The sequence below is a fragment of the Triturus cristatus genome, chromosome 5_1 (assembly GCF_964204655.1).
Source record: "Triturus cristatus chromosome 5_1, aTriCri1.1, whole genome shotgun sequence".
Taxonomy (NCBI): Eukaryota; Metazoa; Chordata; class Amphibia; order Caudata; family Salamandridae; genus Triturus; species Triturus cristatus.
Window position 1 is genome coordinate 677,755,387 of NC_140587.1, and position 22,492 is coordinate 677,777,878.

General features: G+C 50.1%; 1 protein-coding gene across 3 annotated transcripts in view; it reads left to right on the top strand.

The window, feature by feature from the left end:
• The window catches only part of ST18 (ST18 C2H2C-type zinc finger transcription factor), a 388,994-nt gene that overhangs the window by 328,403 nt on the left and 38,099 nt on the right, over positions 1-22,492 (top strand). For all 3 annotated transcript variants that reach the window (XM_085605637.1, XM_085605639.1, XM_085605638.1), the window contains exon 13: positions 6,011-6,126. In XM_085605637.1, the coding sequence (XP_085461763.1) occupies positions 6,011-6,126 (116 nt within the window). The remainder of the gene's footprint in view (positions 1-6,010; positions 6,127-22,492) is intronic.

A 22,492-nucleotide genomic window follows, 5' to 3' on the forward strand; every position in this document is an offset into this window, starting at 1 on the left:
AAATATTGTCTATCCCTATCTGTGAAATAGCCTGTCCAGATGCCCTCTAACAAACAACAACAAAAAAGCATGAATCTGGACACAGCTCAAAATCCCTCCTAAATGGAAATCACTGACAAATAGCTAAGGCTGTTAGTTCAGTTCACACTGTCAGCTCTCCAAATATTCCAGGGCTTAAAAATGTTAAAAGTGCCAGATGCCATTATCTGTTATTCATGTTACCATTATGTTCTGGTCTTTGCTCAAATCAGTATAAACTTCCATCTGTACATTAATGGAATTCAGCCTCTTTTTCCTTTACAGTCTTTTGCTTTTGCATTTAACGACCATCCATTCTAACGTTATTTTCTTTTTTCCCTCTCATTTTCTCTTAGTTTCCTATTATTTCATTTTTGCACCACTATTCATTTTGGTTTTTTTTTGTAACCTTTATCAAACACACACTTTAGTAAAATTATTTTTTTTGCAAAACGCATTCTTCAATTTATTGCCTTTGAAGGTTCAAGTGAAATGTTATGGATTGAGTTGTAGGTGTAATGAAGGAGCGGTTCTCTTCAGTTTATTTAATGTATGATATAATATGTACATCACAGGAAAAGTGCTAGTCTCTGAGAAGATCCATGACCATATTGTGGTTGCGTGCCAAAAGCCTGTTAAAGGGCACATAACTCTGAGTTGACTTTAATTATCAATTTAAGCCTAGACTTGGGGAATGCCATCTAATATAATACAATATAATATAATAACTGTATCCCAGTATCAACAAATGCTAGGTCTTCTCTACGAATTGGGGCCAACCGAGACCAACAAAATAACTCTGGGGCATATTAACAAGCCAGGCGATAAAATTATCGCCGCTTTAGCAGCAGAAAACTGCCGCTAAAATGGCGATAATGGGCTTGATAATATGCCCTTGAGAATTCCAATTGAAGCCCATGTTAAATGTGAAGGACGTCTAACATGGGCTTCAATTGGAATTCCATAGAGCATATTATCAAGCCCATTATCGCCGTTTAGCGGCGATAATTTTATCGCCTGGCTTGTTAATATGCCCCTCTGTGTTTTCCCTGCCAGGTTTGCTCCGGTATCTGAGGAGTGCGAACGTTCCATAGTCCCTCCTCTCCCACCAATGGTCTATGTTTAGCATTAGAGGTTATTGTCGGGGTGTTTGAATCAGTGTTTGATTTGTACAAATAAAATAGGTGCCTGGGCCCTCATCAAGAGGCCCCTGCAGCTAGCATCACCCATTGCCCCCACCAGTGTGGAGAGTGGTAGTACCATGACAACTAACCATCTCGCTCCTGCAAATTTGACAATTCAGACTTTTGATATACATTAAAAATTATTAATACCTGCTGCCTGAGTTACTCATAGCATTGGGTGGCAGATATTAGTCATTTTAATCTATATTGAATGTCTAAGTAACTGTTGTTGTGCTCATCAAAAACATTAAACAAAGAGCGCCACCATTTGTCAGACTGTCATCAGTGCCGGTGTTGACAATAAAGTGGCAGTGTCGAGCACCGGAAACCACCGGCTGAAATTAGGCACGGGATTGTGAGCAGCCTGTTAACGCTTCAGTCCCTTTGTTGTTTTATGCAGCACTCCCTTGACTTTGGAGGCTGTTCAGGCTCTGTAACGCCTGATGGTTTGGTAGCAAGTTGACTCTGATCCAACCATTGGCAGACGTGAGTGCATGTGTGGATGGTAAACCCATTATCACACTGTCTGGAAAAATAATTGTACATCAAGCAACTGTGGGATTCTGGTAGTGTTCCCACCAGTGCTTAATTTGTGAAAGAAAGATGGTCAGTACCCAAAGCTCTGCTCAGAAGCCTGTGACCGGTACAAGTAAATGTCAGTGCATGGAATGCAAAGGCTGCCTAGCCTTAAAACCACCTGATCCTTCTTTAATCCACACCCAGACACTCCCTGCTCCTTAATCTCACTCTTGCAGGGTGCTGCTTTCCCCTCTGCTTCCTCTTTGTGTTGGTTTTTCTGTCTTTCTCTGTCATTCCACATTGTGGGTTTTTTCCCATCTCTCGCCCTTGGCTAAAGTCCGATGCAGAAAAATTATTTCCAATCCCTAAAAATAAGTGGGCGTGGAACTGACAGCAACCACCAGCTCAAATTAAACACTGGTTTCCCACATCCTCCATTTGAAGTCAGAGAGGTCAGTTGAGGGAGCAACAATGAAGACTATGACGTGCAGTGATGTCACCCCTCACTTGCAAAAAATATAGTACAAATAATTAGTGAAGTCATTATCTTCTCCCAAATGTTTTCGATATCATGCCTGTGTTAGGAATATGAAGTGCAGGCCACAACTGGAATATTACTGTTTCTATCTTTAGATAAGACATACAAGTGGAGTGTCACCTGTTCTCAAGTGCCCACAATTCTCAAAGACAAACAACCTAAAGCAACGGAAATTGAAGTGATTTGCCCAGATCCATGCAAAATAGTCAGAGTTGGAAGTTAGAAATCAAAGTTTAGGATTCATATCTTCTTTTTCCATATGCTAAAACATGTTCAATATATAAAAGCTTTTCCCCCAGTATTGCCTTCTCACAGGCAACACGTGCCCTGGCTGTTGGGAAGGACATTCCTGAAAGATCCACTAAAGGTGGGAATTGTGCAAGTGATAATGTGCAACTTATGTGGCTAGAGCACAAGCAATGGATCAGAATCACAAACTCCTTTTTATAACCATGTACCATATAGTTAATTTCTTTCTATACAAACACAGGTCACTTTGCAACCAGTGACACTGGGGTCAAATACTGTACATCTGTTCCAAGCTATTCAGACCTTTCAGCTATTTAGACCACAAGCAATAGATCCTTATTGTTGTGGGCAGGAGTGAGTTTGTTTACAGTGTGGGAGTGGGCACTACCCCTTGGAGGATGGAGCTCCCATTCGCTGCAAGGGCTGCAGAGGCCTGCCTTGTGCCCCTGGCACCACTCACACATGCTAACTGGCACATTTATTAAGATCTGTGCATAATTATAAGCAGTGATTTAAATGGGCCGGTACTCACCGGTACGGAGTACCGGCACTTCCCATTTTTTTTGCCGTCAGTACCGGCACTTCTCTGTAGCCAGGGGGAGTACCAGTACCCTGATCCACGGCAGGCGAATGTTAAGTTTCTCCTCCAGTGGAGGGCGGATGAACCGAGTTGTGAAGTAGCCTTTTGCAGAGTTGCAGCGCCCATTTGAATGTCCTCAAACTGCAGGGGTTTGAAAGGGCTTGTGTAACACTGTGATTAACAGGCCAGGATCTCTAGACAGACTCTGCACTGTCAATCAGGTGCGCAGCGACCAGTCCAGTGAAAGCGCCATCATGGCTTTCATTATGTGTAATGAGTTAATCTGTTTTATTGACACAAACACATTTCTTGTGTGCTTTAATATGTGCTGCAACTAGTACAAAAGTCATAATGTATGATCATATCTTGCCCTTATCCCCCTCCCCAAGCCCCGCCCACTTGCCACACCTCTGTTTTATTGAGTACCTGCACTTATTTTTCCCCATTTAAAGCACTGACTATAAGGGCACAGGTCTGATACTAGGTGGGTCAATTCGCTTTTCTGAGGTTGTCTATATAGTGCCATAGGGTCTGGCAACAATAACATCTGGTATTAGTACCCACAGAAAAAACAGTTTGTAGAACACGGTATAGAATCAACCAGAGCATGGTTATTTGAAAGTAATTGAGTCCTGCCATGCTTCTTGGTCCTAAAATCCATCAAAGCGTTGTTGGCACAGTATCAGTCATCACCAACTTTTCTCTCTAGCTGACCCCCTTCTAAGCTGTCGTGCAGTGTCACAGGAACTGCATGTGGAGAATTTCTACCTACGAGAATTACACGTGTGTCCTGCACTGAGAAGCGACATGACTGTGGCATGGAAATGGCAACTATAAGTGCATTAATACGCGGAACACAAACATTAACGTTTATCACAATTATTGTTGGGTAAAATGCCAACAGCGCTTTTCGCTCAATGGTTTCCAACTCCAGGGCAATCGCTTTGTTCTTCCCAAACTTTATTTGCAGTTCAAATTCCCCCGTAGGCACGAAAAGAGCCGTAAAATCTGCATACAAAACAACAGATGGCGGCCTTTACATTTTTATAGATGAATAATCGGAAAGGTTCAATGAGAGATAATGACTTGTTGCTAAAGTTCAGGCTCCAAGACACCAGTAGGCTGGCGCTGTGCTTCAAATGAAGGATGCTGATTTGTGACAGAGAAAAAAAGCGTGCCCTGGAGCAGGAAAAGTTGACTCCGTTTCAAAAGCTCTGACGGCCATTAGCCTTTTCATATTTATTGATCTATATGTGCCCGTCCATTTCTCTGAGAATTCGGGGTTTTAATTCTGTATTTTTTTCTCAATACGATTGCCTCATGTCCCACAAAACACAGTAAATATACGACTCTGAATTACCACTTCAGACCATTGTCGTTGCATTTCTTTCAGAAAAAAACATAAAGCTGTGACCGCCTGGTCGTGGTGAGCCATTGCAAAGCCGAAGGCCGCACCAGGCAGCTCGTTGAGACAGCGCAAGCTGACTGGATGGTACTGATGGTGGATAGGTGGCGTGCCCTGGCAAGGTGATGTCTGCCCTGGGATCATGCACAGTTGTACTCCTGTCGAGTCCATTTACAGTGTTCGATTGGGCAACACTCCCATAACTAAAATGGGTGTAAGCGCAAAGGGGTGTTCCTCTTGCAAAAAAATTAAGGGGCAGATTTACCAAAAACTGACGCATCTGTAGAGATGCGTCAGTTTTCCTGCGCCAGCCTGCGAAACCCTTGCGCCACCGTGGATGTGCCATATTTATAATACAGCGCATCATGGCGCAAGGATTGAACAGATGCGTCAGAAATTCTGACGCATCTGTTGGTGCAAATGTCAAGCATTGCTGGAGTCGTGTCGCAAGCACAACGCAACTCCAGCAATGCATCTGTGAGGCCTATTCTCACTACACAGCGTCCCTCCTTGCGATTGCTTCAAAAAGGCGTAGAGTTTTGACGCAGTGGCGTCCTAGAAGTGGCGCAGTGAAATCTTGTAGATTTCACTGCGTCCCTTCTACAAGGCTTTCCTGCATGGGAACGCCCAGCGTGCATATATTATACCTGACTCTGGTATAATGTGACGCAGGGCTTTACAACGTGACACATCTCCCTAGACGCATTACGTTGTAAATTGGCCCCATTTTTTACTTCGCTGCTGCATCACAAAAGTGACGCAACTGTGGCGCAAAAGTGTTGTAAGGGGCTTGGAAATCTGCCCCTAAATGTGGCAGGAAATTCCACCAGCATACACTGAATGTATCAGTGAACTCCTGGAAATCTCTAACTGCTGTAGAGGACACAAGTTCTCCAGGGGTACTACATGAATTCTATGAACGTCAGAAAACTGCCTCAAACGTGGCAGCCTTTTTATGGAGGCCTCCAAATATGATGTGGCTATCCACTCTTTGCAATGACTTCCAGCTAATTTTCTCTTCCACCGTGTGATACTGGCTCCTCACTGGGTGACTGTGAAAAGGGAGCGAAGGGAGCCAATATCATGGTGGCACCGTCTGAGGTGGCAGGTCTGGTCTTGTGTAGCATTATTGTGGCAGGAGGTTGCTTTGGAGGGCTCATGGAGGAAAGGGTGGGGAAGATAAGGGTTTCAACTGGCACAGAACTGTTTTATTTATGTATGTCATTTTCATTCTCTTTTTTTCCACACCACTCATTAATTTGGTGTACATCTCAGTTTCGTCCCAAGTGTCTCCCCTCTGACTTCTTTATGTTTTTCTCCACTCTCAGGTGTATTTATCCGTGTACCCCCTTTGATCCATTCACTATGTCTGTGCCTGTCTCAGAGGGAAGCATAAACTTGCTTAGATAGGATAAACATGTACGAGGTCACAATTTATCTGCCACCGTTAAAAAGTCACTGTAAGTGCGGAATCCCTCAGAGGATACAACTCAACATATGGTGATATTTTATTTCAGAAAGAGACAGGAAGCTGCTCGGAGAGCATAGAGGAGAAAAGGTACCCTGGAGACGTGCAAATGCCAAGCCCTAAACCCAAGCTTCATTGCAGAGACGTGAAAAAAGAGCTCATTACGTAAGTTGCAGATGTGTTTGTTCTTGGGCAAGAAATAGTCAACGTTTTACCCACCTCATCGTATGGACAGAAGTCCATGACGAGCATGTGACCTACGAAATAACTGTAAAAGCGACAAGTAGGAGGAACGTTAAATGCAGAAAGATCCATGCAATGCAATATTTTTTAAAATATACATTTACAAATATTCAAATGTGATGAGCCAAGTAATATGAAAACATTCCATGCAGGTGTGTATTCGCCTTTCATATACATATTCACGAAGCTCCAGGTCAGCTCTTCATCAAGGGCTGTTGACCTATGGTCAGGTGACAGTCAAAACTCTTTTTGCTTCAGAGATGTTTTGCAATAGCTTGTGAAAGGAATCCTTAGTACATCTAAAAGGGAAGGAGTAATAGCACCTTTACCTGAAAAGAAGTGGGCAGTAGATAGCTGTGAAGAGGCGTTCTTGAATCTTTAGGAAACCTGGCATGCATGCCCTCACATAGACGTCAGGCTCCATCACCTCTGAAGGCCCATCTGCCCACCATGTCTACTGTCGCTATTCGCTGCCGCGTCACCAGGGCTGCTGGGATTACTAGTCCAATGTTCGAGTGCTGGCCGTTTCCCTCACGGCGTTCGCGGGAGCAATGGAGCACAGGTGAGCCGTTCTCCTCACGGCGTTCGCGGGACCCGGGACTGTCGCTATTAATCCTTGACTAAAGGGATGGCTGTGATATGGCTGATGGATGGTGCGACGGGGCAGATATCATCACCATGGTGCAAACATTGCTATTCAGATGTCTCTGTGACTCCTGGTGGGCTGAAGTGCAACAGGCCCTGAGGAACGGCAGTAGAGTTCTTTGCAGGAACAGTACATGCGTGCTGTTCAGGCAAGTAAATCCCCAGGGATCATACCATACCATATGCATCAATATGGACGCTCGCACCGCGGCCATATTGGGTGAGGCAGGCTTGCCAGTCCGTGGACTAGGCTTGCTGCCTCACGGGCGGGAGCTATAAAGTGATACGGGGATGCCTCCGCGCAGCGGACGCGTTCAGCGGAAGCGCCTTTCCCGCGCCGAAGGAGCGCCTAAGGAAAGCCCGTCTGCGCCCGTCAGCGTCCCGGAGGCGGATGGAGGCGGGCGGGGCCGGGTATTAGAGAGTCGACAACATGAGCATACCTTAGTATACTCCGCCCATCAGCTCTTAGCTCTTGGACAGCACAGTGACAGCGGGTGCAGTACCTTTGACCCTGCTACTCGGACTAGTCATCATTGCTCTAGCTGTGGTTGGTCACTGAGGGGTAGTTCGACGGACACTGAGAGTGCAAATTCTAGCCAACCTAGAATCGCATCAACAGAGCTGGCCTCTGCAGCCCGTTCCTTCAGCTGTGCCCTTTTGAACACGCGGTCTATGAGCAAACATGCTCTGGACATATTTAACTTCCTTGCGGATGCTAAGCCCGCCTGCCTGTTCCTCACAGAAACATGGCTTGGCGAAGCATCTAGCCCAGATATAGCCAATGCGCTGCCTGCAAACTATTTCATATTAAGGAAGGACCGGAGCACAGGCAAAGGGGGAGGAGTGGCTTTGGTAATAGACAGACGCTTTGAGTGTTCTATTATACCTACTGACGACATTCGAGGGGCGGAAACACTAGGCTTCTGTCTTACACTCTCCCCAGGCCAATCTTGCGCTGGTCTCTTGGTCTATAGACCCCCTGGCCCGGTCGGATCTTTTAATGAGGAGCTGGACGCTGTGATCTCTGGCATGTCCGTTCATTTTAAGCACTTTATGCTCCTGGGTGATTTTAATATTCACTTTGATAAGACGGAGGCGTCTGATACTATCAAAATTCTTGATATTACTAGCCCATTAGGCCTTTTTCCCTATGTCATGCTGCCCACCCACAATAAAGGACACACCCTGGATCAGATTTTTTCCACCACCTTGGTGACAGTTGTGCCCCCTCTCCCAGTGTTATGGTCCGACCATTTTTTGGTGGTTTTTAATATCCAGGCACAAGCCAGTAAGACCAGCAGAAGGGCGGGGTGTCCAGCTCTGTGGTCGCGTCCTTTCCACTTAGTAACCGTGGAAATGATTAACCAGTATCAACTAACCCACCCTTGCCCTCTCACGGGCAATCTAGAATCGGACCTTGTGTGCTTCCAAGAGTGGCTTGTACGCTGCCTTGAGGCGTTAGCCCCGCCTAGGCAGTTGGCTAAAAAATCCCAACGTACATCTGCCCCATGGTTTACACCTGCGCTTAACTCGAGCAGAAGGCTCTGTAAAAAAGCAGAAAGAGCTTGGCGAGCAAAGTATCTGGATACGCTGAAGGAGACATACAGAAGGTGCGCCAGGGCCTATCATAAGGATATTCTTCTAGCCAAAAAAACTTATTTCGCTCATCGGATTGAGGAGGCGGCTAACACCAGCAAAGAAATCTTCACAATTGTGAAAGAATTTACCTCCCCAATGGCTATTACACCCAGACGCTCTTTCTCTGAACCTTGGGTTCGGCAATTAGCAAGTTTTTTTGCGGATAAAATTAAAAGCATTCAGGCTACCTTCTCTGCGCTCGCACGGGGAGGAGCTCTTGGGCCTGAAACTAATGCCGCTACCTCGGACCTGGTAAATCCTAGTCTAGAGAGCTTCCCACCGATTTCATTCCAATCTTCATTGGAACTCCTTGCTAAAATAAGATCTGGTTCTCCTCTGGACCCATGTCCCGCAAAGTTTTTAGCTAAAATAGCCTGTGCTATCAACCCCCTGGTGAACCCCATTCTAAATTGTTCATTGCTTACGGGGACTGTGCCGCCTGCCTGGAAACAGGCAATGATCATTCCGCTCCTGAAAAAACCATCATTGGATCAGGATGTCCTTGCCAACTATCGACCTATTTCTTTACTCCCCGCTTTGGCCAAAGTGACAGAAAAGCACGTTCAGTCTGTCCTTTCTCACTTCGTGGAGGCCCACGGCCTCTTACACCACACCCAATCCGGCTTCCGTACGAACATGAGCACTGAGACTGCTCTGTTAGAGGTGGTGGAGGCCATCAAAGAAGTTCAGGATTCTGGGGGAAAAGCACTGTTGGTGTTACTCGATCTCTCGGCGGCGTTTGACACCGTCCCTCATGACCGCCTTTTGACCCGTCTTGGGGAGATCGGGGTTGGAGGTACGGTGTTTAAATGGTTTAAGTCTTTTCTGACCAACCGCCAACAGACAGTCTGGGCACCTCCGCACTCGGCGACAGTGCCGCCTCTGGAAGTAGGAGTTCCTCAAGGATCCATACTTAGTCCGATCCTCTTCAATATTTATATGTCCCCTCTGGCCGCACTGGTCGAGTCCTTTGGAGCCCAGATTGTCTCTTACGCCGATGACACTCAGCTTCTTTTCACATGCAGCAAAAATTTGGATTTCAATGGAGACCGCATTAAGAGTTGCTTGGCCGCGGTCTTTACATGGTTCCATTGCAATCAACTAAAATGCAACTCTGATAAATCGGAGGTTCTTTTCTTTGGGTGCCCCCCCGATCCGTGTTGGAGATCTTGGTGGCCTGCTGACATGTTTCCCCCTGCGGATGTGGCCTCGGTGGCCAAAAATCTCGGCGTTAAGCTGGACAATTGTCTCACATTAAAACCGCAGATCCAGAGTCTAGTTGGCCAATGCTTTGGCATTTTAAAAATGCTAAGAAAATTTCTTCCTGTTCTATCTCTTGCTCACAGGAAGATCACGGTGCAGGCCTTGATAGGCTCCAGGCTGGACTACGCCAATGTCCTGTACCTGGGTCTCCCTAAGTGCCTTCTCTCGCGCCTACAAGTCGTGCAGAATTCGGCTGCACGAGCTATTTTCGGCCTCAGCCATCGCTCCCATGCCACGGGACTACTGCAATCCCTGCACTGGCTCCCTATCGCGAAGCGTATTGAATTTAAGACACTTACCATGACATTTAAAACACTTCATGGCATTGGCCCCCTCTATTTGAGAAAGAGGATCAGTTTTTATCAACCCACCAGATCACTGCGCTCTGCGGCATTGTCCCTCACTGTGGTCCCGGCAACCAGGCGTGCCCGGATCGGAGGGCGTTCCTTTAAACACCTTGCGCCACTTGCATGGAATTCCCTCCCTCTGGCGTTAAGAAAGTGTGCTAACTTGACGACCTTTAGAAAGAAGCTCAAAACTTGGCTTTTCGGCATGTAAGTCCTCCCCCCTGTAGATGCTTTGTGGTCAAGGGTCTGTTAGCGCCGGGACACTCTGCCTGAGTAGCTGAGCGCTCTACAAAACTCTGATAACATAACATATGCATCATAGATGGGTAATCCCAAGGATTACCTTTCAAGAGGTGCTTGTGCACCCTTGTCAATAGGGTAATCCTGAGGTTTCACCTGCCGAAACCAGGTGCAAAGAATAAATAAGGAGTTGCCTTTGGCAGCACTTAATGCATGCATTGATGGCAGCAGAAACCCCAATATTCCACCATTTGCACCACAAACGTGCATGTCAACAAGGGAATTCCCCTTCTGTCAAGGGGTAATGTGCACCCCTGAGGCCCTTTTATGTACAGGGCGCACTTTCCCTGTTTGTGCCTGGTGCATCTTAAAACAGGTGCACTGGGCGCAAACAGGGATAGTGCGTCCTATTACATGGAATGCGCTACCCCCAGGGCAGCGCATTCAGGTGAAAAATGGAGTGGCTGCTTTGAAGCCGCTCCGTGCTTCACTGTGCAGGCGGCAACCCGCCTGGCCTTTTATGGGGAGATTAAAGCTCTCCTTGCAGGCGGGTGCAGTGAGTGACTGCACCCTCCTTGAAGGAGATATGTGGGGGGTCCATGGGACCCCTTCCTCCCCCAGAGGGCTGCCAACAGGGGGCACACTGACAGTAGGCGCACTGTAAGTGCACCTCCTGACAGCTTCTTTGCCTCTGCGCCCATGTCTATAATACGGCGCAGAGGCAAAGGGATTCCCGCATTTGTATGGGACCATGTTCCCTTGTAAATGAGGAAACGCCCTAGCGCTGGATCTTTTTGTGTGTCAGCACTATCGGTATTACAGAAAGGGTCGCACAAGCATCTGCAGCTCCTTCTGTAATACCAAAGTACCCCAGGGTTGGGTAAAGCAGGTTAACACCCATTGCCCCCCTGGGGCACATCCATAATATGGTCTCTTGTAATGTAATCCTTCTGATTAGCAGTGCACCTCATTTTACAGGATCATTCAGATTCCTCTCCCACTGGGGAACGCTCCACCAGGACTTCCTCATACTGAAAGAATTGGGGAACAGTGCTACTGGGAACTGTGAGTTTGAGGACCTCACCACCACTCCAGCACACGCCTTCTGCACCATCAGGCAGTGTCACAAGTGGGTGGTCAATGCAGCCAGCCAGTCATGACAAAGCAGGGGTCTGGTGGTCTGCTCGTAATAGTGGAGGCGCGAATATCATCATTTGCTTGGCTCTAGCCTTACGTCCTTCAATACTTAAAACATTTCTGTTGGGAGGTGGGTAATGGGTCCTTGGTGGAAGGAAACTACTGCCTCTCTGTGACATAACTTAAATGAGGCACTCAGAGACCATCTTCAGCGTCTCTATTGCATGATGATATTTGTATATTGTTGTACGAGTGGTTGGAAGCTTTAAGCTCCAGTTAAATAGATGGTCTCATGTGGGTGCATCTGTTCAGTCTAGTGTGTTTCTTCGTGCTATATTGTGTTGTTTTTAAGAAGATAACAAAGGGACAATCTTACTGTGCATTCGAAATAATGAAATCAACCCTTCCTGAGTAGTTACAACACCCATGCTTCATAGAATCCCACACCTGATCATGTGCTTGCCTCATGCGTCTGGCTGCCTTTGGAAAAGAGAATCACATTCAAATTTCTTGCTGTTCTTCATTACTTAACCTCTTCAGTGCCCATGACGAGATAGTCTCGTCATGGAGCACGGTCGCGCTGTGCCCATGACGAGACTATCTCGTCATGAACCCCACCCACTAATGTAACGCCCGGCACAGGAGGGGGAAAGGGCGTGGCACAGAAGGGGTTAACCTAATTGGAGCACAAGCCCAGGCTGACAGAAAGACTCGCCACAAACTATGCACTGAACCATAATATCCAGTTAGTTAAACCATGTATAATTTGCCAACCATAGTTCAAACAAAAAAGAGTAAAAGTCCCAAGGCAATGTAGTGCTCACAAATCAACCTTGAGTGACGTACCACATGCTCTTCGGAAAATGTTCAGGGCCAGTATTTAACCAAAGGAACTGACATTTGAACAAATCTCAAATATTGTTCTGAGATGGTGTCTGTTGGAAAGGCGTTCGCCGGAGGGGGGGTTCGGTACACGTCTGGCCCACCCCTTTGACCCACCTCTCCCAAGTAAGCCGAACCAGGCGCGCACACCCTGAACGGCACTGCGAACAGAGGGACACCACACGTATGCTTTGTAGGACGATAGGTTCTTTATCGATGATTTCAAGGGATCTTTATGACCCAAAAGGCAAATGATACAGCAGTGGCACAACGTACCACAAGTTAGTCGTGGGGGATGGGGGTAGCGGGACAGTCTTTCAAGATAGTGTCTCTGCGAAATACCCTGCGGAAGCTCACAATCCTCGAGCTGGAGGGTGTCGTGTCTCTGGGCGATCTCTTACCGAGTCGTCCTCAAGGGGAGCGCCGCGAGTCTCTCAGCAGGCACAGGTGGTCGGAGTTCAGGAGCCGCGATTCCGTCAGCAGGGCTCAGATGGTTCAGTAGCTGGGGGCCGCGAGTCACTCAGCAGGCCTAGGTGGTTCCATGCTCGGGAGCCGCGACCTCGTCCGCAGGGCTCAGATGGTTCAAATAGCAAGAGGCCGCGAGTCACTCAGCAGGCCCAGGTGATTTCAGCGTTCGGGAGCCGCGACAGCGTCTGCAGGCTCAGATGGTTCCAGGTCCTCTCCCTTCGTTCCTCCGGCACCCCTTGTTATACTCCGCTGGCTCTTTGAAGTCCGGAGTCCTCGCAGAGGGGGGACTGGGGTGACGGAGGGGGGTCGGCGGGATTTTCTGCCGCTCAGTCTTTTAGTCTTTTCAGGTGGGTCTGGGAGGGACCCCAGACGCTCGGCAGGGGAGGCGCCTGCTCCCCAGGGGCCTGGTGGCCGATCGAGTCCTCCCGGGGAAGGCGACCCGAGGTGTGACTGGGCTGGCGCCTCGGGGTCTGGCTCGAGGGTTCCCGCTCCCTCGGGTGGACATGCGTGGTAGGGTGTTTGAGTCTGTCAGGCCTCTGGCCGGCCCGCGGAGCGGGGGTGGCTGGGGCGTCCGGAGCCGGAGATGTCGTGTCTTGAGGGTGGTTGCAGGTTGGCTGGATGATGGAGAGGGCAACGCCGTGAGGCCGGTCTCACACGCGTCCCCCCCAGCTGAAAGGCGTGGAGAACTACCCATCCACTGGGGGGTTCTCCTCGCCGAAGCGGAAGAATCGGGACAGGCCGTCGGCGTTGGCATGATCCGCCCCGGGGCGATGCTCGACCGTGAAATCCATTCCTTGGAGGGAGATGGACCATCGTAGTAGTTTGGGGTTCTCCCCCCTCATCCGCATTAACCATTGCAAGGGCCGGTGGTCCGTCTGTACTCGAAAATGGGTTCCGAACAAGTAGGGCCGCAGTTTCTTGAGGGCCCAGACTACGGCAAAGGCCTCTCGCTCTATAGTACTCCAACGCTGCTCCCTCGGCAGCAGCCTTCGGCTGATGAAGGCTATGGGCCGATCAATGCCCTTGTCGTCGAACTGTGAGAGTACGGCCCCGATGCCGTGTTCGGATGCGTCGGTCTGGACCACGAACTCTTGGGAGTAGTCGGGGGCCTTGAGTACGGGAGCGGTGCCCATGGCGGTTTTCAAGGCGTCGAACGCCTGCTGGCACTGGGTGGTCCACTGCACCTTCTGCGGAAGCTTCTTGGAGGTCAACTCTGTGAGGGGCCCTGCGATACTACCATAGTTTTTAATGAACCTCCGGTAGTATCCCGTAAGGCCCAGGAAGGCTCGAACCTCTGTCTGCGTGGTGGGGGGCTCCCAGAACTTGATGGCCTCGATCTTCGGCTGGAGAGGAGCGACTTGGCCGCTGCCCACCTGATGCCCCAGGTAGACCACGGAGCCTTGCCCGAGCTGGCATTTGCTGGCTTTCACTGTTAGGCCTGCTTTGCGCAGGGCCATTAGTACTTGTCGGAGGTGCTGGAGATGCTCGTGCCATTGAGAGCTGAACACGGCGATGTCGTCAAGGTACGCTGCGCTGAACTCCTCGAGTCCGGCCAGGACCTTGTTCACCAACCGCTGGAACGTGGCGGGGGCGTTTTTCATTCCGAACGGCATGACCCTGAAGCGGTAGTGGCCATCTGGCGTGGAGAAGGCAGAGCGCTCTTTCGCTCCTTCCGTGAGAGCGATCTGCCAGTATCCGCAGGTCAGGTCGAAAGTGCTGAGGAACTGGGCGGCCCCCAGGCGGTCGATGAGCTCGTCGGCTCGGGGAATAGGGTGAGCGTCTGCGCGGGTGACCGCGTTGAGCCCCCGATAGTCTACACAGAATCTTAGTTCGGGGGCGGCCCCTGGGGAGGCCGCCTTCGGGACCAGAACCACCGGGCTGGCCCAGGGGCTGTCGGAGGGCTCGATGACTCCTAGGGTGAGCATTTTCTGTACTTCGGTCTTGATGCAGGTGCGGACTCGGTCAGGCACCCGGTAGGCTCGGTGTCTCACAGGCGGGCAGTCGCCAGTGTCCACGTCGTGGACACACCAGTCGGTCACCCTTGGAATGAGGGAGAAGAGGTCTGCGAATTGTCCGAGCAGCTGGCGGCAGTCGTCGGCCTGTCGGGGAGTGAGGGTGGCCGACAGTTTCACTCCCTCCACGGACCCGTCCAGTTCTTTCGTGCACAGGAGGTCGGGCAGGGGTTCGGTGTCTTCTTCTGCCCCCTCATCGGTGGCCAGTAGCAAACTCAATTCTGTCCGTACAAAGTGGGGCTTGAGACGGTTTACGTGGAGGACCCGGAGGGGGTTCCGTGGGGACTGTACGTCGACCAGATACGTGACCTGGCTCTTCCGTTCGACCACCTTGAAGGGACCAGTCCATTTGTCTTGTAGGGCGCAGGGTTTCACCGGAGCCATGACCCAAACCTGCTGGCCCGGCTGGAACTCGACCAGGGTTGCGTTTTGGTCATACCAGCGCTTCATTTCTTCTTGGCTGGCCTCGAGGTTAGCCTCTGCAAGTTCTCTAAACTTCCTCGTCTGGTTGCGGAGTGCCAGGATGTAGCGGAACACATCAGGGGGTGTCCCCCGGGGGCTTGTCTCCCAGCCCTCCTTGACCAGGCTCAGGGGCCCTCGGACGGGATGTCCGTACAGCAGTTCGAAGGGGCTGAACCCCAGAGACTTTTGGGGAACCTCCCGGTATGCGAACAGGAGGCAAGGGAGGAGGATGTCCCACTTCCGGCGTAGGGGCTCTTCGAGGCCCAGGATCATTCCCTTTAGAGTTCTGTTGAAGCGTTCCACCAGGCCGTTGCCCTGGGGGTGGTAGGGGGTCGTGAACTTATACGTGACTCCGCACTGCTGCCACAGGGACTTCATGTAGCGGGATATAAAGTTCGTGCCGCGATCACTCACCACCTCGCGGGGAAATCCGACACGGGAGAAGATCCCCATGAGAGCCCGGCCCACCACGGGGGCCGTCACGGTGCGGAGGGGGATGGCTTCGGGGTAGCGGGTGGCATGGTCCACCAGGACAAGGATGAATCTGTGGCCCTGGGCGGTCTTCGGGTCCAGGGGTCCCACTATGTCGATGCCGACCCGCTCGAACGGGGTACTCACAACGGGGAATGGTTGTAAGGGGGCTTTGCGTTTTCCGCCACTCTTCCCACTGCCCTGGCACGTGAGGCAGGACTTGCAGTGTGTTTCTACATTCGCCCGCATCTTGGGCCAATAGAAGTGGGTCACCAATCGCTGGTATGTCTTGTCTTGGCCTAAGTGTCCGGCCAAGGGTACATCGTGGGCCAGGCCCAGGAGGAGGCTCCGGAACCGCAGGGGTACCACCAGTACTCGTGCTGCGCCTAGCTCTGCGGACTTCTGCTCGCTGTAGAGGAGGCCATTGTCCCAATAGACCCAATGGGTTCCGGTTTGGTCACCGGCGACCTGGGCTGCGGCTTGTTGTCTAAGTCCCTCGAGGGAGGGGCAAGTGGTCTGTTCCTGGCAGAACTCTTCGCGGGAGGGCCCCCCTTCGCAGCGCCACTGGGCCAACTCGGGTAGTTCTTCGAGTTCCAGCGGGGCCTCTGGGGCGGAAGGTTCCGGTACTTCCCCTGAGTTAGTGTCTCCTTCCCCCTCGGAAGGAGGGTGGTCTGCTTCTGGTAGGGGGTCCCTGCTCTCGGGGACAGTGTTCGGTAAGAGGGCTTCCCCGCCCTTGGAGAGAGGCAATCGTGCGGTCATGGAGCGTGTGGTGGCGCAGACCCACTCTGGTAGGCCCACCATCTCCAGGTGGGCTCTTCGTTCTACCTGCCCCCACGGGGAACTCTCCAGGTCGTTGCCCAGGAGGCAGTCTACGGGCTGCGAGGTCCGGACCGCTACCTTCAGTTCTCCGGAGACCCCTCCCCACTCGAAGGGCACCAGGGCCATCTGGCAGAGGCTCTCAGAATTGTCGGAGGATATGACCGGACAGAGGGCCCCGGCCAGGATCTGGTCTTCCGAAATTAGGCTGCGGTGGACCGCGGTGACACTCGCCCCGGTGTCGCGGAGGCCCTCGACTCGGTGGCCGTTGATGGTCACCCGCTGTCGGTACTTTTCTGTGTTGGCGGGCAAGGGTGTCCCGGGGACCATTTCACGATCACCAAGGGAGACCAGGGCCATGGCCGCCGGTTCCCATTCCTCGGAGTCTTCCATTTCTTCCCCCAGAGCCACGGAGGCCATCTGCCGGGCCGTGGGGTTGGTCGTCGTGGTTCGCTGATACTGGGGACACTGGGGGTCATTGGCGTAGTGCCCGGGCTGCTGGCAGCGGAAGCAGGTGAGCCTAGCTCGTGGACCTGGTCGTCCTGGGGCTCCGGTGCTGGCGGGAGACTGGGCCAAACCCGCCGCTGGTGGGCTGCTGGGGGGGCTGGTGGAGGACCCCCCGGCAAAGTCTCTTGGTCGGCCGTGGTTCCCTCCGCCCCTCTGGCGGGGGGGACCCTGACTGTTGCGGCCGTAGTCCCCCACGGGGCCCCGGGTGGCCCGGGTGTTCACCCAACGATCAGCCTCAGCGGCCAGCTTCCGAGGGTCGGTAAGCTTACTGTCCAGGAGGTGCTGGCGCAGTTCTATAAAGCAATTGGCCGCTAAATGCTCCCAGGCGATCAGATCGAACAGTTCTTCGAAGGTGGAGACCTTGCTGCCCTTGATCCAGCCGTCCAAGGCGCGGCTGTAAAAGTTCACGTATTCGACCCACGTGGTGCCCGGTATCTTTTTGCAATCCCGGAACCGTTGTCGGTACATTTCGGGGGTGAGTCCATACCGGCCCACGAGGGCTTCCTTCATGTGGCTGTAGGAGTTCATGACCGCGGAGGGCAGATCGAGCAGAGTGTCCCTTCCTTCGCTTAAGAACCGGCCCCATAGGCCAGCCCCCCAATCCTTCTGCGGGATTCGATGTGAGGTCATGGCGACTTCATAGGCCTTAAACCACTGCTGGATATCATCGTTCTTATAATACTCCTTTACCACATCCTTGGGGATGTGAACTTTGGTTTCCCCGGTGGGAGCGGGCGGTGGATTCCCGGGTGGCTGTGACTTTTCATTCCTGGCCCGCCACTCAATCTCCTTCAGGCCGCGCTCATGTTCTAGCTGGAGTTTCTTTTCGTCGTGCTCCCTTTGGAGTCTCTTCTCTTCGAGTTCCCCTTGTAGCCGCAACTGCTCGACGGCTAACTTCTTCTCTGCCAGTTTTATCTCTCCCTCGATTTTTAGTTTTGCCAGTTCCAGTTCGTGGTTGCGGCTTCTTTCCCGGTCCGCTAGTTCCTCGGGGGACAGGTTCCCCTCTGGCCCGTTGTTTCTCGCCGGGGTGCTTGGTGGTTCATGGGTAGAGTCTCTTTCCGTTTGGGTCGGGGGCGCCCCCGTCTCGACCCAGGCTTTCAGTACTTTCTGGAAGTCTTCCTTTGTGCTTAGTCCGGTGGTAGCGATGCCAAGGTCTTTGCAAAACTGTTTTAGTTCCCTATGCGTGTAGTAGTCCAATTGATCCTCTCGGAACGGTGAGCTTATTTCGGTACCTGCGGCACCCATGGAGGTTTCTCCTTCCATCTCTGTTTGGTAGTGCGTCAGTCGTTCACTGCACGCTCTCTTTCGGTGTCGGCTCGGATCCCGTCGTCTGCCACCAAATGTTGGAAAGGCGTTCGCCGGAGGGGGGGTTCGGTACACGTCTGGCCCACCCCTTTGACCCACCTCTCCCAAGTAAGCCGAACCAGGCGCGCACACCCTGAACGGCACTGCGAACAGAGGGACACCACACGTATGCTTTGTAGGACGATAGGTTCTTTATCGATGATTTCAAGGGATCTTTATGACCCAAAAGGCAAATGATACAGCAGTGGCACAACGTACCACAAGTTAGTCGTGGGGGATGGGGGTAGCGGGACAGTCTTTCAAGATAGTGTCTCTGCGAAATACCCTGCGGAAGCTCACAATCCTCGAGCTGGAGGGTGTCGTGTCTCTGGGCGATCTCTTACCGAGTCGTCCTCAAGGGGAGCGCCGCGAGTCTCTCAGCAGGCACAGGTGGTCGGAGTTCAGGAGCCGCGATTCCGTCAGCAGGGCTCAGATGGTTCAGTAGCTGGGGGCCGCGAGTCACTCAGCAGGCCTAGGTGGTTCCATGCTCGGGAGCCGCGACCTCGTCCGCAGGGCTCAGATGGTTCAAATAGCAAGAGGCCGCGAGTCACTCAGCAGGCCCAGGTGATTTCAGCGTTCGGGAGCCGCGACAGCGTCTGCAGGCTCAGATGGTTCCAGGTCCTCTCCCTTCGTTCCTCCGGCACCCCTTGTTATACTCCGCTGGCTCTTTGAAGTCCGGAGTCCTCGCAGAGGGGGGACTGGGGTGACGGAGGGGGGTCGGCGGGATTTTCTGCCGCTCAGTCTTTTAGTCTTTTCAGGTGGGTCTGGGAGGGACCCCAGACGCTCGGCAGGGGAGGCGCCTGCTCCCCAGGGGCCTGGTGGCCGATCGAGTCCTCCCGGGGAAGGCGACCCGAGGTGTGACTGGGCTGGCGCCTCGGGGTCTGGCTCGAGGGTTCCCGCTCCCTCGGGTGGACATGCGTGGTAGGGTGTTTGAGTCTGTCAGGCCTCTGGCCGGCCCGCGGAGCGGGGGTGGCTGGGGCGTCCGGAGCCGGAGATGTCGTGTCTTGAGGGTGGTTGCAGGTTGGCTGGATGATGGAGAGGGCAACGCCGTGAGGCCGGTCTCACAGTGTCCACACCTCTGACCGACGGAACAGAAAGCCCTCCCTTCAGAACACACGCACCTCAACACCAAACCTAACCTAAAACCACAGTCCACCACTCATATTCTCCTGCTAACAGTCACCTAAAACCAGGTCTGGACTGGTAACTCAAACCAGCCCTGGCAATTACGTAGGACCGGCCCTGGGATGGGGTCGGGTGGGGTGCGGGGGTGCTGGTTGGGAAACACTGCTGGTGCGCTTTTGTTACAGGGGGGCGATTTTGCAGTAAATCTACAAAACCAGCCCCCAGTAATAAGAACGGCCCCCACCAGTCCGAACCAGCCATCACCCTTTCGGCCCACAGGGAAAACGCTTGGTGCCCACTAAGGCCAGTTCGGCCCTGCCCAAATCGGAACCCCACCGTTTGAGACCAGTACTTTGAACACTTGATGGAGCATAACAACATATCTACTGATCATACAGACGGGACTTAACTGCCTCGTACCCCTACACATGTCGTAAAGTGGCCTCCCCTACACTCATACATCTTTTCACACCCAGATGCCCTTCTCATGGAAGCTTTAAACTTATCAGATCTTACTTACTCATAGAGTTATGAAACAACTCATTGCCTAATTATTCTTCACTTATCCGTTACACAATAATTATGTGTTCTTGTCTCTGAAATTGCTTCAAGGGGACAGTTTAGCCTTTTACAAAATACTGAAATGAATTGATATATAACGAAATACAAATATTTCATTCTTCACTTTGACTTGCCTTCCTACACTAATTCCAGTTTTTTTTAAGATTCACACCTAGTGACCCATGCAAAAGTTAACCTTTAGTTTTGTTTGAAGATCAGAATAATGTTGAACTGCACAGACTGGATAAACATAATATAATCAAAAAATGCCTTGTGAGTCAGACAACTGAGTCACAAAGCTTTTTTATGGATGAGTAAGTATGTACTCCTGGAAATTCATGAGTAGGCTGCACCTAAAATTGGGAGTCCAATACAACTACTCATTGAAAATGCTGTGTGAATCTGGCCTGGAAATTGAGAAGTAATTATCACTAATCACACTAAGAAAACACAAATGCTCCGAAAAATAATACTGCGTGAAATAGTCCCAAAACATTTTAAATGGTGTACAATATACTTGTTGGGAAACCCCAAGCTTATTGTCTTATAAAATAGGGGCTTTGGGAAAATCAAATTAAAATGCATGCTAATTGTTCCCACTGCAACACTCATCTATAATTAGGCTTTCAGAACTGTGTCTGAGCCTGGACTAATCTAATTGTACATATGTGAATACATAATGGTTTAGTTATGGGCTTTTTACTGCCCCAAAACAGTTTTTCAAATAAACTATTTCTTGCTGTATAAATTGGAAGTGATGAGTTTACTAAAAAGAACGTAATTTAGAAGGAAGGAACTGCCCTCCAAAGTGTTTATTTTTTCCTAATGATATAGAGTTTACTCTTTTAGGGTAAGGCATATTCGCTGTGTACAGGGTACTCCACCAAGCATCACAGTGGTGCCTCGAAGCTAATTTCAAACATCACTGGAGCTTTTGAAAAAACTCACATTTAGTAGGTAGGTCCTTGGGCTCCCAACAGCTGCATCCTTCCCAAAGGAAGCTACCACAGCTCCAATTATATCAGTAAAGGACACACTGGGAATAATTTGCAGCATTTCATAGACAAATATCCTGCATCACATTAAAAAAATCTATATTGTTTTTCACAAAGCAAATCTGGCCATATATAAACAAGCATTTCGGCTGTCCACATTCATGACCACTATGGAACTTCTGTAAGTATATGTCGCCAATAAAGTAATATCAATAATAAATGATTTATTTTTAGAAAACTAAGCAAATAATTTCCTTGTATTGCTACAGCCGACATCGATCATGCTACAAAGTGCACCCCTTTCTTTAATGATGCTGAGAATGAACCAATCCGTAAGGTGCCTCATGACCAGGGTTTTTGTGCTTCTTCTGCATCATGTGTGAGGAAAGCTCATATTTTTACATAAAATTCTCTCTCAAATCAATTTACAACATGTATAGATACCCAAACTTTGAATACCTTTACAAAGTTTAATAATCTTTAACCTCATATATGTTACATAGTGGTGGTGGCCGTTTGTTTGACAAATCTTCACAAAACTTTCCAAAAAAGTTCATTTATTTCAGTTCCTTGCTAGAGCATTTAGGGGTGATCTGTCAAGCAGGGACAGAGATAAAATTGGGAATGGGCTCAAAACACTTTTTTGTGCAATTTCTAATTGAACAGTGAAACAGAGAAAGTGGCAAGAAGTTGGGCTGCGAAGGGTTTGCCACCCGTGAGGGGTTGTCTGCAGATGTACCATAACAAGATATTACTTTACATTAAAAAATATACAAAGTCACTGAAAAACAGAGTGAAGTCATATGTAAGTAAGGTAGTAGGATTTTAACTGACATTGAAAAATCCTAGCAAGTCACTAGAAAAAACAAAGGTTAAAGTTCAGTTATGACTAGGTCTTGTAATAATTTTAAAAAAATGAAACCAAAAAACACTGAAATTCACCAGTTATATGTAATTAACATTGGTATATCTTGTAACACTGTGATGCTCTGCTTATGACCTCACATATTACATCACTGATGACATCCGAAATCCATGGCAGTGTCTATCATGAATAATTCATGCATCTGTTTCAGAGTGGTAGTTGTCAGTGAATGTTTAAGTTTTTTTTTTAGTGTAAGTTAATATTCCATTACTTTACTTGCATATAGCTCCAATTTAACCTTTGTTTTTCAGTAAAAAATAAATAAATAAATATCTACTGGCAGTCTCCAGCTGGAAGTTATAGTTAGTTTTTGACTAGCCTACATCTTTGGCTCATTTTGACGAATCGTCATGAAAATTTCCAAAATCAGTCGACTGGTGAGCTTTATTGTTCATGGAAAGTTTTGGGGTGATCCGTCAAGTGGGGGTTGAGAAAAAAGCGGGGTCGAAA